Here is a 26,969-nt window from a genome sequence, read left to right on the forward strand (position 1 = left end):
GAGGCTTGTCTGGACCTGGGAAATACATTTGGTGTCCAAATCAGAATGGTAGCATCTGCTCAGTCTCAAAAAGCTCATCAGAATAAGTATGGAAGAAAATGCTATGAGTAACATGTGGCTCTTCTGTAACTTGAGAGGTTTTTTGAATTGCTTTTGCTGTAGCATGGATATATGACATAATGAGTTGTAAAGTTGTGCCCCAGAAGTTTACCCCAAACCCTATTCCTGTTTCCTCTATTTGAAAGTTTTCTTAGAATTGAAATATAGTGTACTCAAAAATAGGGAAAGATGGCCACACCCTTAGATCTTTTGTCTTCAGATGGGAACTTCTGTTGGTGAAAAGGAAGAAGGCTATGAAAAAACACTTCTTCCTGCAGGAAACCTGGATGATCTTCACTGAGGAAATGCTTACATTTTGTCATACGCTTACAATACTGAGAATTTGACTTCTGGGATTTCATGTAACAGTTTTCTGGGAGACATAATTTTTATATAGTAATTGTTGTGCACATAATTTTTTTCCATTTGCATGTACCACGTGGGCTGTATGTTTGCATGTTGTATCTCATTGCTTGCTTAGTTATTTCACTTGCATTTGCCCTCTAGGTTTCCACTTACTAGGATTGACTTTCTGTTAGTCCTGAAGTTCCTCAGAGGCAGGGGCCATGATTGTATTGCTTTATGATTTCCCTCAGCATTATTGTATATGGGGTCATTGTCAGAAGAATTAATATATACTATCATTTTGTTTACATTATCATAACGTAGAGGTTATTTTTGGCAAGGCATCTTAGACTTTATCAGTAGCTCATTAACTATGAATAAATTCCTATTGTAAGGTGGGTTAGCAACTAAACTGATAAGTAAAATCATCACCCGTCCAGTTTATGAAAATAGAGAAACCTCTATTAGGAATCTTCAGTTTATGTGTAAGTGCTTTAATTAAAGTTTTTTGCAATTAAAAAATCATTTTTCATATTTGACATTGCTGTTTCAAATAGTCTAAACCTGGCTATGGCTTGCATGCTGAGGAACGTACAGGCCATTTTAAATGGATTGTCCCAACATTCAGAGGCCTTCTGTTTCCTGTGAGGACATCAGCTTCCAAGATATAAAGAATGATACAAGTTCACTTCATGCCCGAAGGATGACACCAGAAAAGGAGTCAGAATCTCGGGGCTAACCAGTTCTGGGTTGCTCACTCTGTTTTGACCTCTTTTCCTTAGCAAGCTCTTATTAGGTTAGCAGAAGATGGGTTGGGAGGTGTAAAGTCTCATCAGTAACATCAGTCTCCTTTGCACCAAATACATCTGGTTAGACTTTGGGGGTCAAGGTCTCTGTGGAAGCCACGTGCTGGCTTACGAGGCAACCCTAAATTTCCGGTATTGTTTAGTTTTGAAACCATTATTTCATTAAAAACAAAGTTTTCCTATATTATTTTCTTTATTTCCTGTTGTTTTTTTAAGCTCTCTAGACATATTCAAATATATTTTTGCTGGATCAGTAAAACAAAGCCTTCCCCTCACCCTCTCTTAGCACTTGGTTCTTAGGGGAAGGGAAAACAAATGTGCTCTTAGAGGGATCAAAAGATTGGCTGCTACATTACTCCTTCAGTCTTTCAGTTCTAGATGTAGATTTCTAAAGTTGGAAGTTCTCTGTTTGTCCTCTTGATTGAATTTGCTTTCAGAGTATAAAATGAAATAACCTTTTCTTCCCCATGCCACCAGCTCTCTGAGGGACGGTGCCAGTCGCTAGGAAAAGCCATCCCAGGGAATGGGATATAGATCTGTAGTACTAATGGACACAGAGTCAGTCTGTGGGAACACAGGATGTATTTTCAAGTGCCAAAGGAAATATGGAGATCCAAGAGGGTTGGCATATTATCCTTTGAGAGCATTAAACTCTTTTCCAATCTCTGCTTCCATTTCTCTTTTCTGTTCTTCTGTTCTTGCTTTATCTCCATAGAGCAAAAAAATCATTGATTCACCTATTAATGCATGAGTGATAATTCAGTCTGAACGTATCAGTGCTATTTATGAGAAAGTATTTCCTAAATAAAATAATGAATAAAAATAATGCAAAAAAGCCACTATCTCATTGAACTTCACAAGTTAACTATTTAACATAACTGACATTGCTAATTACAACTCATTTTTATGATTATCAATCAAGCCCTGGAAGGACCTGTTCATTGTGGCAATTAGTTTGGTCTAGTTTGAATTGCTGTAAGTTCTGGAAAGTTCTAAGAAGGTGATATTTCTTTTAGAAATGTTCCATTCAGAATTTCCCTTATCTGAGCTTGCCTTCCCAAGACAGAATTATGATTATACTTTCCCGGAATTATTTTTTAGGTCTGAAACTTCTACATTTAATGTTTTAAAATACATCTTTGAGTTTATTAATACAGGCTTGATAAAAGCCCATGGGATCATTATTTGATTTTTAAAAGTTGTGGTAAAATATACATAACATTAAATTTATCATTTTAACCGTTTCTGAGTATACAGTTGAATGACATTAAGTTATGCCAGTGTCATCATCCTCAGTCTCCAGAACTTTCTCATCATCCTGACTGAAATTCTGTATCTATTAAATAATAACTCCCCAAACCCATACCACCCAGGCCCTGGCAACCTCATTCTACTCTGTCTACGTGAATTTAACCACTCTAGGTACCTCATGTAAGTGGACTCATACAGTATTTATTCTTTTGTGTCTGGCATATTTCACTTAGCTTAATGGCTTGGAGGTACGTTCCTATTGTACTGTGTGTCAGTATTTCATTTCAAGGCTGAATAACATTCCATTGTAGGTAGATACCACATTTTGTTTATCCATTTATCTGTTGATAGATATTTGGGTTTTCCATCTTCTGGCTGTTGTGAATAATGTTGCTTTGAACATTGGTGTACAACTGTTTGGAGTCCCTGCTTTAAAAACTTTATACTAGGAGTGAGGTCGCTAGATCAAATGGTAATTCTATGTTTAATTTTTTTGAGGCGCTTCCATAATGTTTCCATGCTGGCTGTACTCTTTTACATTCACACGTTCTCCATTTAAGTTTATATTAAAAACTCATTTTACAGATTTGCCTGAAACGTTCTGCCACCCTAGGTTGTGAATTGAAAGCAAGAATACCTCTTAAAACTTTTAACAGCTTAGGGGGTAAGCATAATTAAAATAACTAAGCTTTAGTTTCATTTAAAATACCTAGGACAGGAATAAAGATTCAGACATAGAGAATGACTTGAGGACACGGGGAGGGGGAAGGGTAAGCTGGGACAAAGTGAGAGTGTCATGGACATATATACACTACCAAATGTAAAATAGATAGCTAGTGGGAAGCAGCCACATAGCACAGGGAGAGATCAGCTCGGTGCTTTGTGACCACCTAGAGCGGTGGGATAGGGAGGGTGGGAGGGAGGGAGACGCAAGAGGAAGGGGATATGGGGATATATGTATAGGTATAGCTGATTCACTCTGTTGTACAGCAGAAACTAACACACCATTGTAAAGCAGTTATACTCCAATAAAGATATTAAATAAAATAAAATAAAATACTTTATTTTTGATCACAAAGTGTGTGTTACAGAAATTTGGAATATATTAAAACAGAAGAAAATATCACCTCTAATCTCTCCAGTGAAGTACATTTTGGTGTGTGTATATCCTTTTTCTTTATATGTTATACTTTAAAAAATTGTATTCACGTAGTACATATTGGTTTTTTATATAAATTTATTTATTTTATTTTATTTTTGGCTACATTGGGTCTTCGTTGCTGCGTGCAGGCTTTCTCTAGTTGCGGCAAACGGGGGCTACTCTTCATTGTGGCGCGCGGGCTTCTCATTGCTGTGGCTTCTCTTGTTGTGGAGCACAGGCTCTAGGCGCACGGGCTTCAGTAGTTGTGGCACGTGGGCTCAGTAGCTGTGGCTTGCGGGCTCTAGAGTACAGGCTCAGTAGTTGTGGCGCATGGACTTAGTTGCTCCACCGGCATGTGGGATCTTCCCGGACCGGGGCTCGAACCCGTGTCCTCTGCATTGGCAGGCGGATTCTTAACCCCTGTGCCACCCGGGAAGTCCCAGTACGTATTGTTTTATAACACACTTCAGTCTTACAGAGTGCTTTTGGTTTTGTGGGTTTTTTGGTTTGTTTTTGTTTTTTACTTGGGAATAAGCACATAGTTTCGCTTTTTGTTAGCATCTTGCCTTTTGATGCACAGTAACATGGGAAGGGAAAACACTGGATTATCTTTCTTTAGGCACTTGGTTAGTACTGCTGAACCCTGCTGACTTCTTGAGTTGCTAGCAGTAAATGGCTTGCTTGGCCAGTGTTACTGCCTTTGTTGTTCTCATGCATGCTTCTTCCTTACATCTTTAACCTAAAACTGTAGATTTTTATACAACAGCTTTTTGGGAAACTCAGGCTCAGGAAGGTTATCACGGTTACTCCTGATTAAAAGTAAACCTGGGACTAAAACCCAGGCCTCAGCAATCTCCATCCTTTCTACCAGGCCAGGGCTACTGGTGGTGCTTTCTGATTTTATGAGGGGTGTGGACATGGAAGGTATAGGACTTGGCTTTTATATTGACTCTCACGTTACAAGTGTTTGGAGAACTATCTCGTAAAATAATGCTTCAAGTAATTTAGCAATGGGTAAACTCAGTTCGTAGAATAAGCCATCATTATGCAAGGGAGCTTGATTGTTTTTCAGCAGGTTACCAAACCCTTAGGGCAGAGTTGCCTGTAAAGTGATTAACGACTAGAATGATCGTAGTGCTGTCAGGGAGTCATATAACTGCGAATGGGAATATCCTTTTGTGTTGTGATGGTAAAGGTGGTGAATCATACTTTTGGCCAATGTAATTACTCCCCCCCATCTAAAATGTAATTGTATATTACCATAAAATATTAAATTTTGATACAGGCTTTGATACAGTTCATAGTCTAGGAAAATAGGCATCTGGATTTTCTTGGAATTTATCTACCTGCTTACAGATATCCACATTGTTTCATTTCTTGTGTTTTCCCCCCTCTGTTTTTTTTTTTTTTTTTTTTTTTGCGGTACGCGGGCCTCTCACTGCTGTGGCCTCTCCCGTTGCGGAGCGCAGGCTCAGCGGCCATGGCTCACGGGCCCAGCCGCTCCGCGGCATGTGGGATCTTCCCGGACCGGGGCACGAACCCGTGTCCCCTGCATCTGCAGGTGGACTCTCAACCACTGCGCCACCAGGGAAGCCCCTCTGTTGTTTTTTTAAGTGAATTTATTTTATTTATTTTCGGCTGCATTGGGTCTTCATTGCTGCGCACGGGCTTTCATTAGTTGCGGAGAGCGGGGGCTACTCTTCGTTGTGGTGTGTGGGCTTCTCATTGCAGTGGCTTCTCTTCTTGGGGAGCATGGGCTCTAGGCGCATGGGCTTCAATAGTTGTGGCTCGCGGGCTCCAGAGCGCAGGCTCAGTAGTTGTGGTGCACGGGCTTCGTTGCTCTGCAGCATGTGGGATCTTCTCAGACCACGGCTCGAACCCATGTCCCCTGTATTGGCAGGCAGATTCTTAATCACTGTGCCACCGGGGAAGCCCTGGGGGGCATCTTTTCTATTACTTCTAAAAGCATTTAAGACAATCTTCTTACCATACAAAGAACATTTATAAATCAAGAACAAAGAAAAAAATGGCAGTCCAGTAGGAAAAATAGGGACTTTATGTAAAAGAATGGCACCTGGACTCTTAATCACGTGAGATCAAGAGGTGAAGGGTACACATGCTGGCTCCGGGTGGCATGGCTTCAGGTCCCGAATCTGCCACTTACTAGTTTGAGCAAACTCTTAAAGTCTCTTTACCTCCATTTCCTTGTCTATAAAGTGAGGATTAAATGAATTAATAAATGTAAAGTACTTGGAACAGTGCTTGGCACATAATACTCAAGAAGTGTTAGTTGTTATTGTTGTTATGACTGTGATTATTTTTTAAAAATTATCCCAGCCTCACTCATCATAAGAGAAATTAAAGTTTAAACAAAACTGAGACACCGTGATAATACACTGTGAGCAAGGATGCAGGTGAAAGGGGCTGCCAGCATGGATGGTTCTTTTATGTATTGGTACTACTTTAGTAGAGGACAATTTGAAATAGCTATTAAAGGTAAAACAGCTATTAGACTTGGACCCTGCAATTCCATTTTTAGGAATTTATCTTAGAAACATATATTAAAAAGACATGTATATAATGTATGCGAACAGTAGTTTCAGTATTGTTCGTGTTAGCAACAGACTGGAAGTGACTTAAATGTCTCCCAGTAGAAACAGGTAAGCTGTTAAATCAGTGTAATGGAATGCTCTGTAGAACCATTGAAAAGAAATGAAGTAATTCTTGTATGTGCTAATAGGAATGATTTCAAAGATGTACTGTTAAGTGGTGGGGGGGAAGCTTCCACACACTCACACATACAATTCTACACCGTGGAAGGAATTAGAATCAACTGTTTCAGTGGTTTCCTTTGAGGAGCGGGTTGGGGAGGGATGGTAGAGAGACTTACTTTCCTCTATCCTTTTGTACCATTGAAACAAAACTTTTTTTTTTTTTTTTTGCGGTACGCGGGCCTCTTACTGTTGTGGCCTCGCCCGTTGCGGAGCACAGGCTCCGGACGCGCAGGCTCAGCGGCCATGGCTCACGGGCTCAGTCGCTCCGCGGCATGTGGGATCTTCCCGGGGACCGGGGCACAAACCCGTGTCCCCTGCATCGGCAGGCGGACTCTCAACCACTGTGCCACCAGGGAAGCCCGAAACAAAACATTTTTAACGTGTTTATGTATTAGTTTTTACCCTCCCTGAAGTCCGTTATCTCTTCCCACCAACACACACACACACACACACACACGCACGCACACACGCACGCACGCACATATGTACACATTCATGCACGCTTTTCAGAACATTCAAATGTTAGTCCAGGAGTCTGGCTATGCAGTGATAGGGACCAGCCTGTCCTGATGGTGTTTAATGCTTATTGAATATGCGCTGTGATCCTTGGGGTATTGCAAGCATCTGGTCCTTGTCATCCAAGCTGGTGCTGATGGATAAAACCTCCCTCGGTGGTGGAAACTGAGGCCCTGGCTAAGTAAGCCGAAGCCCCAGGGATCTCTTCTGTAGGTGCTGTTGGAGATTCTGGGGCCAGAAAGACCTTGGCTCGCTTGGCTATTTTTAGAGGTCTGAAAAGAGGGTGGGCAGGAAGGAACTTCATGAGTTATGAAGCTCATTAGGAAACCCTGGTTGTGTTTATCAACTGCTTGGTTCTATTTCAGTTTCAGAGGTGAGAGCCAGAATGAAAACTCACTTGGCATGATAGGTTTTGTGCTTTGTGCAGCCCCCTGGACTTGCTAGAAATACTTTTTAACTCTCCAAGAATTGGAGCTATGACCAGGATTCTTTGTGCAAAACTTCTTAAACAGATCAAATTTAGAGTTTTGTGGAAATTTATACTTATCTCTACTTTTTATAGGGTGCTCTTTAAACTAATTGCTACTTGCATGAAGTCTGTAGTCATCAGCTCTGACACCAAGATGAGGGTGAATTCTCTTACCCTTGTTCATATAACTTTTCTCCGTGTGAAATGAAATGTCCATGTATATATGTGGTCATATAAATTAGGAATAGAACATAATACCTTCTTTAATGTTTTCAGCCAGTAAATCTTAGGCTACTGCTTCTTAATGTTTTTGCCACTCCAGGCTACCTGAGGGATGTCCCATTTCTATCATTAAACAGTGGCTCAGTGTGGCGGTGATTTTCTACAAGGGATGAGCGTCTTTCAGTGCATCCTGTGGGTGGTAGTGGGAGAGTAGGGAGGTAGAAATAATGATTCTGAGTTTTATAACACACACACACACTCCTAGTTGAGAATTAACGGCCTTAGACAAATGAGTATTGTAACCGTTAACTTTATCTCAGTACCCTGGAGGGGAAAATACCTGACAAGACCTTGGTTTCATCTAGTTGGCATGTCTTCTCTCCATTGTCTGCTGTCGGGTTGCACATAAACATGTATGTGACAGATGAGCACTGACTTGTAAGTGGGCAAGACAGACAGTTGGTTCTAGCAGGTTGTTCCTCCCGTTACAGGAAAAGGCACAGGTTTGAAGGTAGAGGAAGGATTGGACACGTTGCTGGGGCAAGTGAGCGATCCATTTAACCAAAAGTAGGTGGTTTATTCTGAAATTAGCTTTTGTTTCCTTTTATTAACATTGTCTTTTTTTGTTTTAGTTTAGTGGTTATTTAATTTTTTATTTTGGAATTTTTTTTGTTTGTTACAGCAGAGATGTCGGCTTATTTTTAGGAATTACTTGAAACCAGAGTCATGGTGGATGTAGGAAAGTGGCCAATCTTCACTCTTCTCTCACCTCAAGAAGTTGCATCTATTCGGAAAGCTTGTGTCTTCGGCACCTCAGCCAATGAAGCACTGTATGTTACTGACAATGACGAGGTAAGCATCTCTCAAAACCCAGGGCTTAATTTTAGGGCTTACTTTGGGGTTGAGCTTTAAAGTGTGCAATGTGAAGACTGAGAAAAAGTGGGGCATAAAGAGAGCCTAAAATCCAAAAAGATGGTTGTCTTTGGTAGAATTTGTCTTTTCTTTCAGTTTCTTGATTTAATACCCCTCATCCCTACTACTCTTTGAGTTTCATAGTATAGCCAAATATTCTAAAACTTTAGTCAGCAGAGGTTGAATGTTTCTTTTTTTAAAATAGATTTTAATTAATTTATTTATTTATTTATTTATTTATTTATTTTTTGGCTGCATTGAGTCTTCCGTTGCTGTGCGTGGGCTTTGTGTCTAGTTGCCGCGAGCAGAGGCTACTCTTCATTGCGGTGCGAGGGCTTCTCATCGCGGTGGCCTCTCTTGTTGCCGAGCACGGGCTGTAGGCTCGCAGGCTTCAGTAGTTGTGGCACATGGGCTTCAGTAGTTGTGGCTCGTGGGCTCTAGAGCGCGGGCTTAGTAGTTATGGCGCACAGGCTTCGTTGCTCCGCAGCATGTGGGATCTTCCCGGACCAGAGATCGAACCTGTGTCCCCTGCATTGGCAGGCGGATTCTTAACCACTGCTCCACCAGTGAAGCCCTGAATGTTTCTTAACAACCATGTCAGTCTTTTCCTAGCTACTGAGCTGTCAAACTGAGTTTTAGTGTGTCTTATATTCAGAGTGGAGAAGGGACCCTTTGTGTAACTGCAGGCCTAGTGACTCAGACAGAACTATTTGTTTCCCAGGTCTTTGTATTTGGACTGAACTACAGTAACTGTCTAGGAACTGGAGATAACCAGAGTACACTTGTACCCAAGAAGCTGGAAGCCTTATGTGGAAAGAAGATTAAGAGCCTTAGTTATGGGAGTGGACCACATGTTCTTCTCAGCACCGAAGGTAAAGTGGGAATAAGTCCACCTTCTGTTTGTGGGAAATGGAGCAGTTAATTCTAAGCTAAGGGGTGGTGGGTTTGTATCAGATATTGGATTTTGAATGATTTGTTTCTTAATTTCTGAGCAGAAGTACACAGAACAGGTAAAAGTTAAACACTTCAGTCTCCCTCTGGAACAGCCATAGGATGACTTGCAATTTAAGCAAACTTTTGAGGTTTTCGACAACTTATGTAAAGTTGTGGAAGATGAACTATAGCAGATGAAGTGGTCCTTCAGCCTGATTTTTCAGTGAATTGTTGTAGCAAGGCAATGTCCAGGTTTTACTCAGTATTTTTTTTTTCTTTTTTTTTGGCTGCGTTGGATCTTTGTTGCTGTGCGTGGGCTTTCTCTAGTTGCAGTGAGAGGGGGCTACTCTTCATTGTGGTGCATGGGCTTGTCATTGCAGTGGCTTCTCTTGTTGGGGAGCACGGGCTCTAGGCACGCGCACAGGCTTTAGTAGTTGTGGCTCACGGGCTCTAGAGCACAGGCTTAGTAGTTGTGGTGCACGGGCTTAGTTGCTCCGTGGCTTGTGGGATCTTCCTGGACCAGGGCTCAAACCTGTGTCCCCTGCATTGGCAGGCGGATTCTTAGCCACTGTGCCACCAGGGAAGCCCACTTGGTACATTTTTAAAAACACAGTTAGTACTGGTTTTCCTTGTGTGAATCTTGAATTCAAGAAATCTCAGTTCTTTCCTTGGCATTCGTGTGGGTGCCATATGGAAAGAACGTGGGGTAGATTCTTCTTTTCCTCTCTGCCTCCCCAAGATCACCAGAGGAGCCTCTGCATTCTTCCTTGGTGATTTATCTGTACTGTGGGCACCCAGAGCTCTCTGAAAATCTGTCATATATAACCCTGCTTCTTCCCTTTATGTTTTAGGCACATTCGTTCTTGCTGTCTAGCTGTGTTGGGTAAACTGTAGGGAGCACGTGGGAGCGTTTGCTTCTCCGCCTTTCTGTCTCTAGCCTGGGGAATCACAGCTTCCTCGGATGTTACCGTGGGTCTTGGTATTGAGCTTTTCAACAGCTTTAACTTACATCTGAATCCACTCCCAAGTTGTCCACATCTTTCTCAGGCTGTGAGATCCAGATGTGAGCATGATTGTCTGGTAAGAGTGTAACTGGTGTGGAGTATAATGAGGTGATTATCTTGCCTCTGCATTGTGTAATCATGCCTTCTGATATCACACGAGCTCTTTCAAGCAGTTGCTTCTTTGCTGACTGGTTCAGCTTGTCATCCATTGTGACCTGATGATTTAATGTTTTCCTAACACATGTTAATTTTAATGAGGCATTGATTTCTGACCATAAAATACTGAAGCGGTTTTTTTTGGAGCAAACATACTGAAACATATGCATTCGGATTCTTGGTTTTCTTCAAAGTGGTGACCTTGGGAAACTATAACTTTTCTTCTGGAATTATTTTCAGAGTCCAGATCCTACAGTTTTAACTATCTTGAATGTTACAGTTAAGATATAACTAAACATAAAACACAAATATAAATAACTGGTTTTCTTTTTTTTTTTTTTTTTTTTTTTGCGGTACGTGGGCCTCTCACCGCTGTGGCCTCTCCCGTTGTGGAGCACAGGCTCCGGACGCGCAGGCTCAGCGGCCATGGCTCACGGGCCCAGCCGCTCCGCGGCATGTGGGATCTTCCCGGACCGGGGCACGAACCCGTGTCCTCTGCATCGGCAGGCGGACTCAACCACTGCACCACCAGGGAAGCCCAAATAACTGGTTTTCTTGTGGGAATAGTCTTCTTTTTGTTTTTAATTCAGTTTTGATTGTTATAATACATTTAATACAACATACATATGATACATAATGTATAGGATGTTTAATGTGTGTATGATACATATATTTGTGTGTATTTTATAAGTATTACAAACAGTCACATAGTGTAAAAACAATGTAACACTTTAAACCATCGAATAGTCTATGGATTTCAGTAGAAAACAGGGCTCTGTCTCACTCCTCCTTACTCTTAGAAACTGCTATTCAGGTGGGATTACTTTCTAACTCCTTCAGGTGTTTTTTTCTGGTATTTAGTCTCATATTTTTAAATTAACATGCTTATACTGCTATTTCTGAATTTTTTTACTTTAGATATTATCCTTTGACTTTTTGTAACAGCAGATAGAATTTAGCTCTCTTTCTCCTACCTTCCCTCACCTTATCGCATCACTATAGGGATCACCATTTTGGTTAAATCAGTATTCAGTGTTCACATTACTAGGACTCGGTAAGTATTATTTATAGCTGAGCCATCTCCTTTCTTATACAACTGTTTGTTTTCCTGGGCTTACTTGTTTGTCATAAATGTATGCTGGAACTCTTCTACAGCGCAGTATTTTTTTTTTAACATCTTTATTGGAGTATAATTGCTTTACAGTGGTGTGTTAGTTTCTGCTTTATAACAAAGTGAATCAGCTATACATTATACATACATCCCCATATCTCCTCCCTCTTGCATCTCCATCCCACCCTCCCTATCCCACCCCTCTAGGTGGACACAAAGCACCGAGCTGATCTCCCTGTGCTATGCCGCTGCTTCCCACTAGCTATCTACCTTACGTTTGGTAGTGTATATATGTCCATGCCTCTCTTTCGCTTTGTCACAGCTTACCCTTCCCCCTCCCCATATCCTCAAGTCCATTCTCTTGTAGGTCTGTGTCTTTATTCCTGTCTTACCCCTAGGTTCTTCATGACATTTTTTTCTTCTTAAATTCCATATATATGTGTTAGCATATGGTATTTGTCTTCCTCTTTCTGACTTACTTCACTCTGTATGACAGACTCTAGGTCTATCCACCTCGTTACGAATAGCTCAATTTCGTTTCTTTTTATGGCTGAGTAATATTCCATTGTATATATGTGCCACATCTTCTTTATCCCTTCATCTGATGATGGACACTTAGGTTGTTTCCATCTCCGGGCTATTGTAAATAGGGCTGCAATGAACATTGTGGTACATGACTCTTTTTGAATTATGGTTTTCTCAGGGTATATGCCCAGTAGTGGGATTGGCAGGCGGATTCTTCACCACTGCGCCACCAGGGAAGTCCCTACAGCACAGTGTTGCTTCTGGGCGCCTCTGAGCACATCAGTGCATCTCCGGAGTGCTCGGTCGCCCTAGTCCAGCCTGGACTGGTCACTCTAGGCTGCTGCACAGCCGTCGGCCTAAAACTTCATTTCACCGTCATCCTCGGATGTCCCTTCTTTGTCCTTTCTGGATCCTTTGTCCTTTCTGGATCCCCTATTTTTTGTGTCCTGTGTCTTCCTCCTTGGATTATACCCTCATTTGGGTGAAACACATCCCTAGTAGCTTCTCAAGGAAGCAGGTGTGAGAGAAATCTTTGAGACACTGTCTTAAAATGCCTTTATTTTACCCATGCCATTGATCAGTGATTTGTCTGAGCAAAAAGAAAAGAAAAGGTACAGTATTTTCTGTTCCAATCCTTTAACACTATTTTGAGTATTTGCCTCTACTACCTGGTATGCAAGGCTCAGTCCAGAGTAAAGGATCTCTTCCTGTTAGGACCCCATTTATAGCCCCTGAGGCTACTGGCATTGCTCCAGTGAAATCCCCTTGCTAGCTCTGTGCGGGAGCCTTCCCCATGGGGAGTTTTCCCCACAGCCATCTGCAGTCCCTGGCTCTCTTGTTGACAGAATGGTTCTTGTTGGCATTTTGTGCCTCTCAAAGTGCAAGAGAAATATGTCTAGATTCAACCCACCTCTGCATTGCTGCAGCCCCACCGTGCCCATTCATTCCATGGACCCAGGTGGCCACGTCAAGGGAGTGCACCAAATGGTCCACTTGGTGGTTCCAGTCAGCTTCTTGTGATGGGCATCAACATGTCCTACTTTAATGTGCCTCTTAAATTCCCAGAGTGATTCCATAGGGCCATGCCCCATGTGGGCATCCCTTTAACAAGTCTAGTTTCCAAAGCTCATCTACCTGACCATACAGCCAGGCTATTGGCTATAGCCCATGAGTTGGTAAAGACCCACACATACGGGTTTTTACCATTGCTTAATTCTTCCATCACTGCTCGGAAAACAGCCTGCAGTTCAGCCCACTGCACTGACTTATTCTTGGCTCCTTCGGTCAGTCTTGCCGTCCACTGGTCTTAATGTGGGCGCTCTCCAAATGGGATATTGTCCATTCACCTTGGAACTGTGTGTGTAAAGCAAGCGGCTCTTTGTTGTTCAGTTAGAGCTTCACAGGGCATGTCCACAAGGCAGTGGGTTCCAGCAGCTCCTCAGGCAGCTCCAAAGTCGGTCCTAGATGAAAAGAAGCTCCCTGCTCACGCCTGCCTGCATTCCCCCAGCAGCACGCTCCCCTGTAAACCATTTCTGTTTTATTATGAAACTCTTCGGGGCACTTCCTTTCTTATTAGAGGGCTTCTCCGACACCACCATGTTATGGGCATCTCAGGTCTCATGATTATTTTATGTCCTTCAATCACTGAGGCAGTCTCAGTTAATGCCCAGGCTACTAATTTTCTCTCAAATGGTGTGTACCAGACAGTGGCATCTGGGAATTCTCTTGTCTAAAATCCCAGTGGTCACTGCTGGGAGGTGCTCCCGGGTTTGCCATAAGCTCCTGTTGCAGAATGCAGGTGGCAGATACCCTCAGAATCATATCTGATGGGGCCGTAAAGCCCCATAAACATTGGGAGAGCTGCCGCCCTCTGCTAATTCAGACACGGGCTGCTCTTGCGCAGGTCCCCACTCAGATACAGCTGTCTTTCGGGTAATCTTATAGCTGGGAGCTAGCATTGTTTCCAGATGTGGAATATGTATTCTCCAAATGCCAGATAAACCACCCAAATGCTGTCTTGCTGCTGCTTCTTTGGTCCTAGGGGTGGGTGGCAACAGCAGTTTAGTTTAGCCTCCTGTGGAATGTTCCTTGTGGCTTCGGCAGGTTATTCCTAAGAATTTTACTGTTTGGGTAGGCCCTGGGACCTTTGTGGGATTTATTAACCAGCCCCAGTTGGTCATGTGTGTCACCATGGCATTCAAATCGCTCCTTGCCTGCTCTTCAGTTTCCGACATTATCATAATGTCATCAATATAGTGTATGATTGCACTTGAGACCTGTGTCAAGTCCAGGTCCCTTCTGACCAAATTGTGGCAGTAAACCTGTGAGTTCAGATAACCCCGTGACGACACAGTAAAAGTAAACTGGGATCCTCCCCACATGAAGGCAAACTGCTGCTGGCTTTTTTCTGAGATTGAGAAGGAAGCATGTGCAAGGTCAGCCCCTGGGTTCCAGCTTCTCCTGGCCTGCTGCATCTTCTTTGAGGCTGAAGCCACGACCAGAACTGCTGAGGCTGTAGGCAGCACAACTTTATTTACGCCTCCATAGACTACTGTTAGCCCCTAGGGGCCACCTGCCTCTTCCCCAGGCCTCACAGGGTTACCGTACGGTGAGTGCATGGGTACCAGTGTTCCAGCTTTAATTAAAATGGTGAGCTCTTTCTGTCCACGAGGTGTTGTATGTTTAAGTTAAGCACCTGTGCGGGCTCAGGCAGTTCTAGTGGTTCCCATCTAGCGCCCAGTACAACCGGCCTGAGGGCAGATTTACATGCCTTCTGTTTTACAATGTTAGGTTGGGGAAGCAGTCCCCAGTCCGATGTAGTATCCATCCCAAGACTACGTTCAGGTAAGGGGGATGCGTCCACGTCACACAGAATCTGTTCCAAAACCCCAGTTTTCATTCAGATTTTCACTTGAGTTCCATCAGCTGTTACCGATCTGTATCCCCCATTCTAACCTTAGCTGTTAAGACTTCACCAACAGGTTTTGGAATCACAGTGCATTGGGGTCCTGTATCAGAAAAGTTTCCTCTCCTCCCCCTGGCTGTTTCACCCACACATGTGCTTATGCCCTTGGGTGCCTTGCTGGGGGTCGGGCCAGAATATCCTGGCCTCTAGGTCAATCTTTATCTTGATTAATCTTCCTTACCATTGCCCCAGGGCATTCCTGGTCAATTTTCTTACCTTAGTCTTTACCTTCTGGCTTTTTTTTTTTTTTTTGCCCTGGGCCTCTCACTGTTGCGGCCTCTCCCGTTGCGGAGCACAGGCTCCGGACGCGCAGGCTCAGCGGCCATGGCTCACGGGCCCAGCCGCTCCGCGGCATGTGGGATCTTCCCGGACCGGGGCACGAACCCGTGTCCCCTGCATCGGCAGGCGGACTCTCAACCACTGCGCCACCAGGGAAGCCCTATCCCTTGCTTTTAGTTGTTTCTTTTTTTTGCCCTTCTCCTATGGTAACTATTTTCTTGGCGACGCAGAGGTACTAGAGGTACTTTCTGTTGCATAATGTTTCCCTTTCTAGGCAGCTTTGAGGCTAATGGCTGGAGCTCAGATTGACCCAAATCTGAGCTTGAATCAGCATCAAGGCCAAGCACTTTCTTTTATTTTTATTTTGGCTATTACATATGAAATAAGCGGGGAATTGTTTATTTATTTTAAAGTATTTATTTATTTATTTGGCTGTGCTGGGTCTTGGTTGTGGCACGCAGGAGCTCCGTTGCTTCATGTGGGATCTTTGTTGCGGCACATGGGATCTAGTTCCCTGACCAGGGGTCAAACCCGGGCCCCCTGCACTGGGGGCTTGGAGTCTTAGCTACTGGACCACCAGGGAAGTCCCAGGAATTGTTTATTTAGTGTGCTTCTTATTTTGCATTTCCTTATATATCCATTGAGCCAACTCCTTGGGAGTTGCGTCTACTCCCATTTCTAAACGGCATTGGTAACTTTTACCTTTAGTAACTTATTGCACCACAGCTGCAGTTTCATACCATGGTGACTAGGTAGCCATCTAGGAATCAAAGTTTCCTCATTCCTTTCCCCTTATCTTGTGAGCCAGGGCTATTCTTGCAAATCCTGTTTCTGACATCAACTGAATAGAGAGTTCCTGGACCCAGTTCGTGTGTGTGTGTGTGTGTGTGTGTGTGTGTGTGTGTTTGTGCGCACGCGCGCACATCCCCCAACAAGAAGTAATTCTCGGGTGCCAGCACGGTGTCCAGGAATCCAACACAATTCTGATACTACCTATCCGGAGATAGAATCAGATTCCATGGGTAAAGGGCTCAGTCCCACAAGGCCACCCTCCACTTCAGATGTTGGTCACAAGCCCAGGTTGTTACCTGTGCTTCTGATTAACCTGCTGCAAATCAGAGGTTCCCGTGACCCTCTCCTTGGGTTTTTCTTTGTTTTGGGCCCCGCCATGTGGTATGTGGGATCTTAGTTCCCTGACCGGGGATCGAACCCGGGCCCTCAGCAATGGAAGCACAGAGTCCTAACCACTGGACCGACAGGGAATTACTTCCTTGGGCTTGATTAATCTGCTAGAATGGCTCCCAGCACTCCAGAAAATCCATTTACTCACTAGATTACTGATTATTATAAAAGGATATTAAAGGATATGAGTTAACAGCCCGAATAAAGGCGCTTCCGTCCTCATAGAGCCTGGTGCCTGGCATAGTGGCACATGTAAGTGTTCTGGTTCCCCGACACGGCAACTCTCTGAACAGGGGCCAAAATTAGCTGTCCTCTTGGGTTTCTATGGAGGCTTCATTACATAGTCATGATTGTCTAAGTCATTGGCAGTGGCAGTTAATTCAGCCTCCAGCCCCTCTCCCCTCCAACCCTCTAATCTTGTGGTTGGTTCTTCTGGCAACAGACCCATCATCCTTAGGTGCTTCCAGAAGTTATCTCATTCACATAACAAAAGACACCCTTATCATTCTCAACACTTAGGATATTCCACCGGTTTTGGGAGCTGTGAGACAAGAACTGTGGGTGAAGACTAAATATACAAGATAAGTGTATTTTTGTAATCTGGATGACCAAATATGTATTTCTTATAAATCACAATGTCACAAAAAGAAATTAAGATTGGAAGATGAGTTGAGCAAAGTACAGGGGTTACTGTTTCTTCTTTGAGCTGATTCTTTGTGTGTCGCCATCCTGTATAGATGGAGTTGTTTATGCCTGGGGCCACAATGGATATAGCCAGCTTGGGAATGGGACGACCAACCAAGGCATTGCTCCCATCCAAGTCTGCACCAACCTCTTGATCAAGCAAGTGGTTGAAGTAGCTTGTGGCTCACATCATTCAATGGCTCTGGCAGCTGATGGAGAGGTAAGTGCCCTGCTTTTATTCTTTATTTTTAAATTGTGGTAAAATACATGTAATATAAAATTCACCATCTTAACCATTTTTAAGTGTACAGTTTAGTGACAAGTATATTCACATTGTTACTCTACCCTCACCACCATCCATCCACAGAACTCTTTTCATCTTGTAAAACTGAAACTCTGTACCAATTAAACATTAACTCTCTCTACTTTCTCTTACTCCCAGCCCCTGGCAAGCACCATTCTACTTTCTGTCTCTAAGAATTTGACTACTCTAGGTACCTCACATGAGTGGAATCATACAGTATTTGTCCACTGTGACCGCCTTCATTTCACTCAGCGTAATGTCCTCAAGGTTCATTCATGTGGCAGCCTGCGGCAGAATTTCATTCCTTTTTAAAGCTGAATAATATTTCATTGTCTATTTTGTTTATCTGTTTATCTGTCAATGAATATTTGGGTCATTTCTACCTTTGGCTATTGTGAAAGTGCCTTGCTTTTCAAAAAAAAATGACCATATTTGTACTTGGATATGGTGTGAACATAGCAGCCCCGTGTGCGTCGCTAAGAACAGTATGGGAATGAACCCTTTTTCTAATACGACTTATATTGTGTGATCAGGACCACTCTTTTGAAGACAGTAGAGTTAATTCTTAAGGCAGTTGAGTCTCATGCTTTTTGCTAAGATTACAAATCAGATGTTTATGACAGTGTTCTATACTTTTGTTTTTTTAATGATCCCCATCCCCTAAGGTGTATTTTGTTTTTCAGTAAATGTAATGATGTCATAGAAAATAACTTTACCAACATTCCAGTAGGTTCTGAACAACTTGTTCACCCCCCAAGTTCCATGCTTATCTTAAATGTTACTCATCCTGTTGGTTCTGCCTTCCAGTCTTTTGTATCATCTTGTTCCTCTCCATCTCCATAACCTTAGGTCAGGCCTTGTCATCTCCTGGACTGTTGCCATGGTCTCTTTTATTCTATAGCTTTTTAGTTGGTCTGCCTGTGCAGTATTACTTCTCTGCCCCCTGTGATTTATGAAATGCAGATCAGATCATATCGTTCCCTGTTTAAAGTCCTTCAGTGCTGTTACTGTGATTTTACCAAGTAGGGTAGGTTATGGGTGAACAAATCAAAGCACCTTAGGGAGATCAAGCTTTCATGGCTGGGATGTGCTGGAGCCAGGCCTAGCAGGCCTTATGTGCAGAATCTGCTGTTCCTAGTCTGTTTCTTGGTTAGTGGAACCCTCGTCCCCATTTTTAAAATAAAAGGCAACTGCATTGGAAGGGAACTTGGGATATTTGAAAAGAAGTGCAGAAGAATGATTGTTGAAATTAGAACTTGCTAATTTTTGCAGCCTGGATTCCTGGTTTATTTTAACCTGAAGCATATGCTACTTTGGATAAATATTTGCATTATTACACTAGCTAGTCCTGTGAATCCACTTTCAGGAAGTATGGCAGGTTATTTCTTTTGTGCCTATGAAATGAACCTGTAGCGCATATTCTTTTTAAGACATCAGCCGTGGGTTTTAAGACATCACGTGGGCAGCCTCAGACACGTGAACTTAGATAGAAAGTGCTGACAGAGGAAAAGAGAATTGTGGAAGCCGGAACTCGGGATGTGTGAGGACCACTTCCCACAGGCAAGTGAAGGGGGTGAGAGGGGTCCTTACAAATTCTCCTAGTGTTGGAGGAAGTTATCTCCTCTGCTACCAGCATCCCCCCCTCCTCTATAATTCTTCTCTCTGGTCACACTCTTGTTTGATAGGCTCAGTTAACAATTAAAGTGATTTTTAGTTTTGTTTTTCTTCTTTAACTTAGCTTAGAGCTCTATTTGTGTCTCTCTCCCTTAGAAATCTGGTTTTCAGGTTACGGCCGATCACAGGCCAAAAGTAAGCAGGATGCAGTTGAGGAGGGGAGCTGCTTGGAGCTGACAGACAGCAAACGAGAACTCAGAAAATGTTATCAAGAATAGCCTAACAGCCCCATGTCATTCCTGTAGGGACAGCATCTCCTTAGTACTTGTGAGCATGACTGTGCTAGGACGTGGAACTATGATTGATAATTACAATGATGGTAGGCTTGTGTCATCAGGACAATTTATATAATGTCTCCTATTGGTGATTAGTGAGATAGGGAAAAGCATAGTATGGTTTCAAAAGTTTTGATGAAAAAAAAAAGGCTATTTGTGCCCGGAGAGTTAGGCTGATTTTTTCATATCACTGTGGCATACTTATGTGGCATATACCTCATTTCCTATTGATGCCGGATTAAAAATCCTATATAGCTGCCATAATTATAGTGGCAGTATAACATAGTGGTTAAGAGCGCTGCTAGACTGCTTGGGTTCAGATTAGTAGTAAATTCTGCTTGCTAGCTGTGGCGTCTCAAGCAAGTCACTCAACCTCTCTGTGTTTCTATTTTACATGTATAAAATGGGGATGATACTAGTACCTATCCCAGGGTCATGTTACAGGATTACTATGAGGATTAGATGGGTTAATGCATGTAAAGCACTTAGGACCATTTAGCACATTGTAAGTACTCATTAAATGGGTTTATTTTTATTTTATGATTGTTATTGTGTGTTAGAGGTAGAATTTTCACCCTTACTCTTCTTTCTCTCCCCCTTCCGTTGTGTAGGTGTTTGCTTGGGGCTATAACAACTGTGGCCAGGTGGGATCAGGATCTACAGCAAATCAACCAACTCCTCGCAAAGTTACAAACTGTTTACATATTAAGAGGGTGGTTGGCATTGCCTGCGGTCAGACCTCGTCCATGGCTGTTCTGGACAATGGTGAGGTGAGTGATGTCTGCATCCCCCTTTCTCCTCCTACCTCCTCCTTCAGTGAAATGTCCTTTTCTTTCCAGGTCGATTCTGGAAGGAAGACTGCTTTGTTTTGATAGCTCCGTAGATAGTTAACTGATTGAGGTTGTAACCACAGGATGTTTGCTCCTCATTATGAACTTTTAAATTCCAAGATTTATCTGCAAGTAAAGGTTCTAATGTGTTTTTGCCAGATCCAAATAGCCCAGTGCTTATAGGTATTTGTTTGTGATTTAATGTAATAGGTAAAAGAATTTAATACTACCTCTTTCTTCCAATGAAAAAGTGAACTATGCACTCTTTTTTTTTTTTTTTCCAAGTGAAAGCAGGTTTATTCAGAGAGATACTCATTGCATAGAGAGAATGCGGTCCATCTCAGAAAGTGAGAGCGGCCCTGGGAGAAACACACTCCACTGACAGAGTGCGGGCCATCTCCGAAGGCAAGAGGCAATGTGCACTCTTTAAAGTTAGCTGATGATGTTTATAAGCAGTAACTCTAATGGGCATGAAGGCTCTGTACCTAGCTACATCTGGAATGTTTGTCCACAGGAAGAAGCAACTTGCAAAAGGAGAATTTTTCGCCCTGATTGTTATTAGCTACTTTAAAAAACCCACCTTTCAGTGACCTTCTACCATAGTCACCTTTGAGCTGATCGTTATTTCTATAAAATAATTCTGGTTGAAGCTTCTACTTCAGTGGACTTGTTACCACCTGTGCCTGTCTCAGTGCACAAAAATTATTCAAAGGTGCTTCTTTGGACACAGACGTATGGCGTCCTGCATTGGAGTGCGAGGGTGGTTTAGAGTTTACTGAATACTCGGCTTTGTTAGCTCACTTTTTGAATCAATCCTGATACCACGCCGGAGGGCTTCCGAATTCCTTGGGATAGTCATCTAACATCCTCCATTCCAGTATTTTCCACTTATTTATTTTAAAAAATAAATTTAATTTTAAAATTATTATTATGTGATTATTTCAACAAAGGAAAACAAATGAAACATCCAAAGAAAAAAGTGAATACCTTTCCTTCAGTTTTGTTAATAGTTTGATGTATATCCTTTTGGACTTTTCTCTATAGTTAGTTATGTATGGTTGAGAATAATTACCTTCTTTAAACAATGGGATTGTTATACCTACTGCTTTTTTCTGCCAGTCTGCAACTTTTCTGCTTAACAACGTATATGTTTTACCTGAATCTATTATCAGACCATTGATAGTTGCTTTCCATTATAATAGTTGCTTAGTTTTCTTAGTTTTCTATGGATGTTGGTTTTCCTCGTGCACATGACCCGCATCCAGAGCTCTCCTGATGGGCCTTTCAATTGTTTTTTATATTTGTTTATAAACCTTGTTGCACTGCTTTTCTGTTACTGTTTGTGAATGTGTATATCTTTGCACACTCATGCAAGTATGTCTATAGAATAATTTCCCAGAAATAGGATTTCTGGGTCAGGGAGTATGTTATTAGAATTTTTGATAGCTGTTGCCAAATTTCTCCCCAGGAAGTTCAAACCTATTAGACTTCTGACATTGAAAGTGCTATTAACCATCTCTTGTTAGTACCCTAAACTCCACGTCCCCTTTTTCCCTCTGTCACCCTGACTGGAAAGGCCTCACCGATGCCCGTTTGCCCTGTGTTGCCATGGGGCTTGTTGCCACCCATATCTCGTGTTTCTGATTTGAGCCAGGCCTTTTGTCTGTTCCTGACCAGTACTTTACCCATGTCCCATGCTGGTCATTCTAAACCTTTTAACACTCGCTGTCAAACCTGTGCCCAGCTCTGCTGCTTTCAGCTGATGACCCCCTCTTGCTTAGGGCGTCCAAGGGATCGCCACATTCCCTCGTGTCTCCTTTAACCTCTTTCCTGGTCCCTCTTGTGATGCCGCTGTCACCGCCTTCGTTGGACCCTCATCAGAGCTCACCTGTTTGCTGATGGGAGATGAGGTTGTATGTCGAGGTCTCCCTGCCTCTGGTCTTACACGCCGCAGTCACGCTTCATGTTGCCGCCAGCGTGATCTTTCCAGAATACAAATGTAGTCATATTGATCTCTAGTTTGGAATATTTCAGTGGGAGATGCACAGATGCATTGCACTTTCCTCGGTTTGTGTTCTGGCCCTTTGGGCCCTTACCTTTCCTTCTAGTGTCTCCCCAGCCACCACCCCAGCTGTCTCCAGCACGTTCTGTGCCCTCCCCCTGAAGTGCCTTCAACCCTGCTCAGACTTCTGCTTTCAGAAAAGTCTTGCCTAAACTTTCTTCTGTGGCTAAATCCTTTCTCCTCTCTACCTGTAGTGCCTTGATTATATCTCTATTATAGCACTTGCCACCTGGCTGCAAAAAAATTGCATGTGTCCATCTCTCCTGTTAAACTGTTTCCAAAGACTTATTCCTAGTACCTTTCACAACGTCCTGAGATACAGTAGGTACTTAGTAATTGTTAATGAGCCTCAGCTTCCTCATGCGTAAAACAAGAGTTAATGACTTGCCCAAGGCTCTCCAACTAGTAAGCTATGGAGTAGAAACTGCCAGATTCTGTCATCCCTACCCCTAAAGCATCTTCTGTTTGGAGATCAGTTGTAGGATCACATTTAGTGGAATGTGAGTGTTGGAAGTGAAAAAAGTATCTGATTTGTTTAGATGGATGGCATTTTTAGCTCTTCCCTCTTACCAGCAGTTTTAAAAGGCTGTTCTCCCCCTTTCTCTGTCTAAGGTATACGGCTGGGGCTACAACGGCAATGGTCAGCTAGGCTTGGGAAACAATGGCAATCAGCTGACCCCTGTGAGAGTGGCAGCTTTGCACAGCGTTTGTGTGAACCAGGTACGTATGGTGGACCCTTAGGTGCTCGTCCCCGTCTATCTTCCCTGCTCTGAGTTGGCGGAATATTTGCAGGCTCTCAGTTCCCCGACCAGGGATCGAACCCATGCCTCCTGCAGTGGAAGTGTGGGGTCCTAACCACTGGACCGCCAGGGAATTCGCAGAGATTTACTCTTTAGTAAGTCTTTTTGAAGAATACCCTGTGCCTTCATCTTCCACATTTAATATTATATCTTTCCTAAATTCCCATGATGGGAAGCAAGACCATGGTGCTGGCACACTGGTCTTGATAAGTAAAAAAAAAAAAAAAAAAAACCACTAATGGAAAAATATCCAGTAGTCTCAGGTATAGGCTTTTCTAATGCTTTTTTTACTGTTGCAGAGAATGTCAGTGCACACCTGATGATGAATTGGCATTCTGCAGAAGCTGGCTGTAATCTTTAAGTAGATGTTTTCCCTGCCCTTCCTGTTCTCCTGTTTATGGTAACCATTTAAATTTACTTGCAGATTGTCTGCGGCTATGCACATACTCTAGCACTAACTGATGAGGGCTTGCTCTATGCCTGGGGAGCTAACACGTATGGGCAGCTGGGAACTGGCAATAAAAATAACCTGCTAAGCCCAGCACACATCATGGTGGAGAAAGAAAGGTAACTTGTCAGTACCATGTCTTGGAATTGTGTGTGCGTTGGGACTTGGGACTGTGTGTGCTGGAGCTGTGGTCTTTGGCTTTGTAGCTCTTCTGTTTATTAACATTCTCATTTTGGACAAAGGAGTGTTGTACCAGTCAAAATGAACGTGAAGTTGACGTGATCCTTACACAGCTTTCTCAGATAACCACCTGAGATTGGTAGGCATTAATGCATCTGGGTATGATGCCTGCAGCTTCTTGTTGCCTGTTTAGTAGGGAAGGAAAGTGAGGTCTGTCACCATGTTGAAATTTAAAGCGTAGTATAAACTCTCCTTTTTGAGCCAACTAAAACAACTTTTAAACAAATAAAATCTGCCATTGAAAGGGCGTTATCTGTTTAAATATTGATTTGATTTAACGTGTGTTACTGGAATAGATGCTTAATGTTTGTTCAGCCATATTGTAAGGTCTTACCCACTAAGTGTTAGAATGTTGACTTCTGATTCTGGGACCCTGCCTAAGAAGCATACGGAGAATGTAGTAAGTTTGGCTTGATGTCCATTTGGATTGGGACATTCAGAGTCCATGCCCCCCGGACCAGTGCCTATCAGCCTAATGAGTGTTCTGAGCACTGGTAGGGGGTGAGAGACAAAGTTGTATTTGTAAGGAAATGGTATATTGAATACAATATTTTTTTGCTACTGTCTAAGCCTCCAGAACTGTCAGGACATTTTTTTTCCAGTGTCCACTTCCCTCATTTACTTTGGTTTCTATTCCCTTTATCCAGGTTTCCCTCAACAGTGTGCATTATTCATCCTAACGCAGAATGAGGTTAGCGTGAGAAGTGGGGCAGCCAGGAAGGGAGACACACAGGACTGTTGCTCTAGTCTTTTGCTTTTGTCAGCATGACTTGGTAGCTAAAAGTCCCCGGATCTTGGGCTTTTTGAGGTGTTCTGAGCATGAACTTTTTATTTACCTTGTGTGGCACGCTTGGGCTTCTGTGAAAAAGAAGTGACGTGCATTTTTCTGAAAACTTCCCAGGGTAATAGAGATTGCGGCCTGCCACTCTGCCCACACGTCTGCAGCCAAGACGCAGGGAGGGCACGTGTACATGTGGGGCCAGTGCCGGGGCCAGTCGGTGACCCTGCCTCACCTCACCCACTTCTCCTCCACCGACGACGTGTTCGCCTGCTTCGCCACGCCTGCCGTCACCTGGCGCCTCCTGTCTATAGGTGAGGAAGCTCGGGGCTGCTTCCCCCAGTGAAGGGCCTCACCAGCTGAGCAGTGCTCCTGCACGTTCGCTGGCTGTGGGCTGTTTGAGGTTCAAAACGTTTTATCCTCCGTTAGCTTTAATACCTTTCCCCAAATTAGATTTGCATAATACGATTTATTAAAATGTTATGGAATATTATATGGATTTATTATTTTCTCCCCTTCAGTGTTTTCAGTTTATTTGAAGTGAAATTCACGTACATAAAATTAACCTTTTTTTTTTTTTTTTTGGGCGGTATGCGGGCCTCTCACAGCTGTGGCCTCTCCCATTGCGGAGCACAGGCTCCGGACGTGCAGGCCCAGCAGCCATGGCTCACGGGCCCAGCCGCTCCACGGCATGTGGGATCTTCCCAGACCGGGGCATGAAACCGCGTCCCCTGCATCGGCAGGCGGACCCTCAACCACTGCGCCACCAGGGAAGCCCAAATTAACCATTTTTAAAGTGTACGATTCAGAGGCATTTAGTACCTTCACCATGGTGTGCAACCATCATTAATATCAAGTTCTAAAACACTTTCATCACCCTAAAAGAACACACTGTACCCATTCTTTCTTTCCCCCAACCACTGGCAACTACCAATTTGCTTTTTGTTTCTATGGAATTACCTGTTCTGTATGTTTCATGTAAGTGGAATCATACAATGTACAACCTTTTGTGTCTGACTTTTACTCAATGCTTTTGAGACCCATCCAGGTTGTAGTATGTATCAGTACGTCTTTTCTTTTTATGGCTGAGTGGTATTCTGTTGTATATGTAGACCACATTTTGTTTATCCATTTATCTTTTGATGGACATTTGGATGGTTTCCACCTTTTGGCTATTGTGAATAGTGCTGTTATGAACGTTCATGCACAAATTATTTGTTTGAGGAACCTGCTCTTAAGTGCTTTTGTTATACTTATTACATAATCTAGTATAACATGAACCAAAAATGAACTTAAAAAAAATGAAGAACTTGTGGTTTTGTTAACTTTGTGGAGTTGTTAATTCCAATTTCCTTCCCTATTTTTCTTTCAATGAATCTCAAATACTGGTTTTTTTGGGAGGGGATCAAAACAGAGGTATTGTAAAGGATAGTGGGGGACTTCCCCTGGTAGTCCAGTGCTTAAGACTCTGAGCTTCCACTGCAGGTGACCCAGGTTCGATCCTTGGTCAGGGGACTAAGATCCCACATGCTGCACTGCCCAGCCTTAAAAACAAAAAAAAAGGGTAGTGGAATTCAGGTTGATCTTTGGTTATATAATCTGTCCCTTTTCTGAATATTGTCTTCTTCAAGGGTCCATTGTTGATTGAAAATGTTAAAATGTAATCAAGCTGAGTAGCCATTAACATGATGATTTTAATCTCTTTTTCTTTTATATCTTGTTTATTTCTACCTTTTTGCCAATGTATTTCTTCTAAATCATTCTTTTGTTTGTGATGCAGAGGAAATAAGTGTCATGATACCCTGTGCTTGAAAATTAATATAGCTGTTGACAACACGGGGTTTGGATTGCTCAGCAATTGATATTGAAGGTCTTGTAATAACGTGTCATGCTCAGGTGTGTCAGGTAGCTGGAGCTGTCCTGTCATCAGGTGACCAGTCTATATGGTCATGGGGGCAAGAGTATGTTTAGGAAAAGTGAAACTGCTGCTCAACTTAAAGTGAAACAAATGGAACTTTTCCAGGTTCTTTATAATACAGTATTTTTTTTGCAGTGAATACTGTGATCAAAGAAAATTTAGTTCGTAGAATGGGACTCTTTGGCCCTAATAACACCTATGTATAGACCCGGTACACATCTCAGAGTCCCATATACTGCTTAACCTGGACCTGTTTATAAAAGGCT

The 26,969-nt window shown here is 42.8% G+C and overlaps 1 protein-coding gene across 11 annotated transcripts in view; it reads left to right on the plus strand.

The window, feature by feature from the left end:
* Positions 1–26,969, plus strand: part of RCBTB1 (RCC1 and BTB domain containing protein 1) — a 48,591-nt gene that overhangs the window by 8,212 nt on the left and 13,410 nt on the right. For 4 of the 11 annotated variants that reach the window (XM_081215031.1, XM_081215030.1, XM_081215032.1 and 1 more), the window contains 8 exons: positions 8,115–8,190; positions 8,306–8,475; positions 9,257–9,407; positions 17,428–17,594; positions 20,239–20,397; positions 23,132–23,239; positions 23,744–23,886; positions 24,909–25,099. In XM_081215031.1, coding sequence (XP_081071157.1) covers positions 8,350–8,475; positions 9,257–9,407; positions 17,428–17,594; positions 20,239–20,397; positions 23,132–23,239; positions 23,744–23,886; positions 24,909–25,099 — 1,045 coding nt within the window. In that variant the 5' untranslated portion in view covers positions 8,115–8,190; positions 8,306–8,349. The remainder of the gene's footprint in view (positions 1–8,114; positions 8,191–8,305; positions 8,476–9,256; positions 9,408–17,427; positions 17,595–20,238; positions 20,398–23,131; positions 23,240–23,743; positions 23,887–24,908; positions 25,100–26,969) is intronic. The other 7 variants (XM_081215035.1, XM_081215037.1, XM_081215036.1 and 4 more) reach the window with 5 other exon arrangements.

Source organism: Mesoplodon bidens (assembly GCF_964165515.1).
Source record: "Mesoplodon bidens genome assembly, chromosome: 17".
NCBI lineage: Eukaryota > Metazoa > Chordata > Mammalia > Artiodactyla > Ziphiidae > Mesoplodon > Mesoplodon bidens.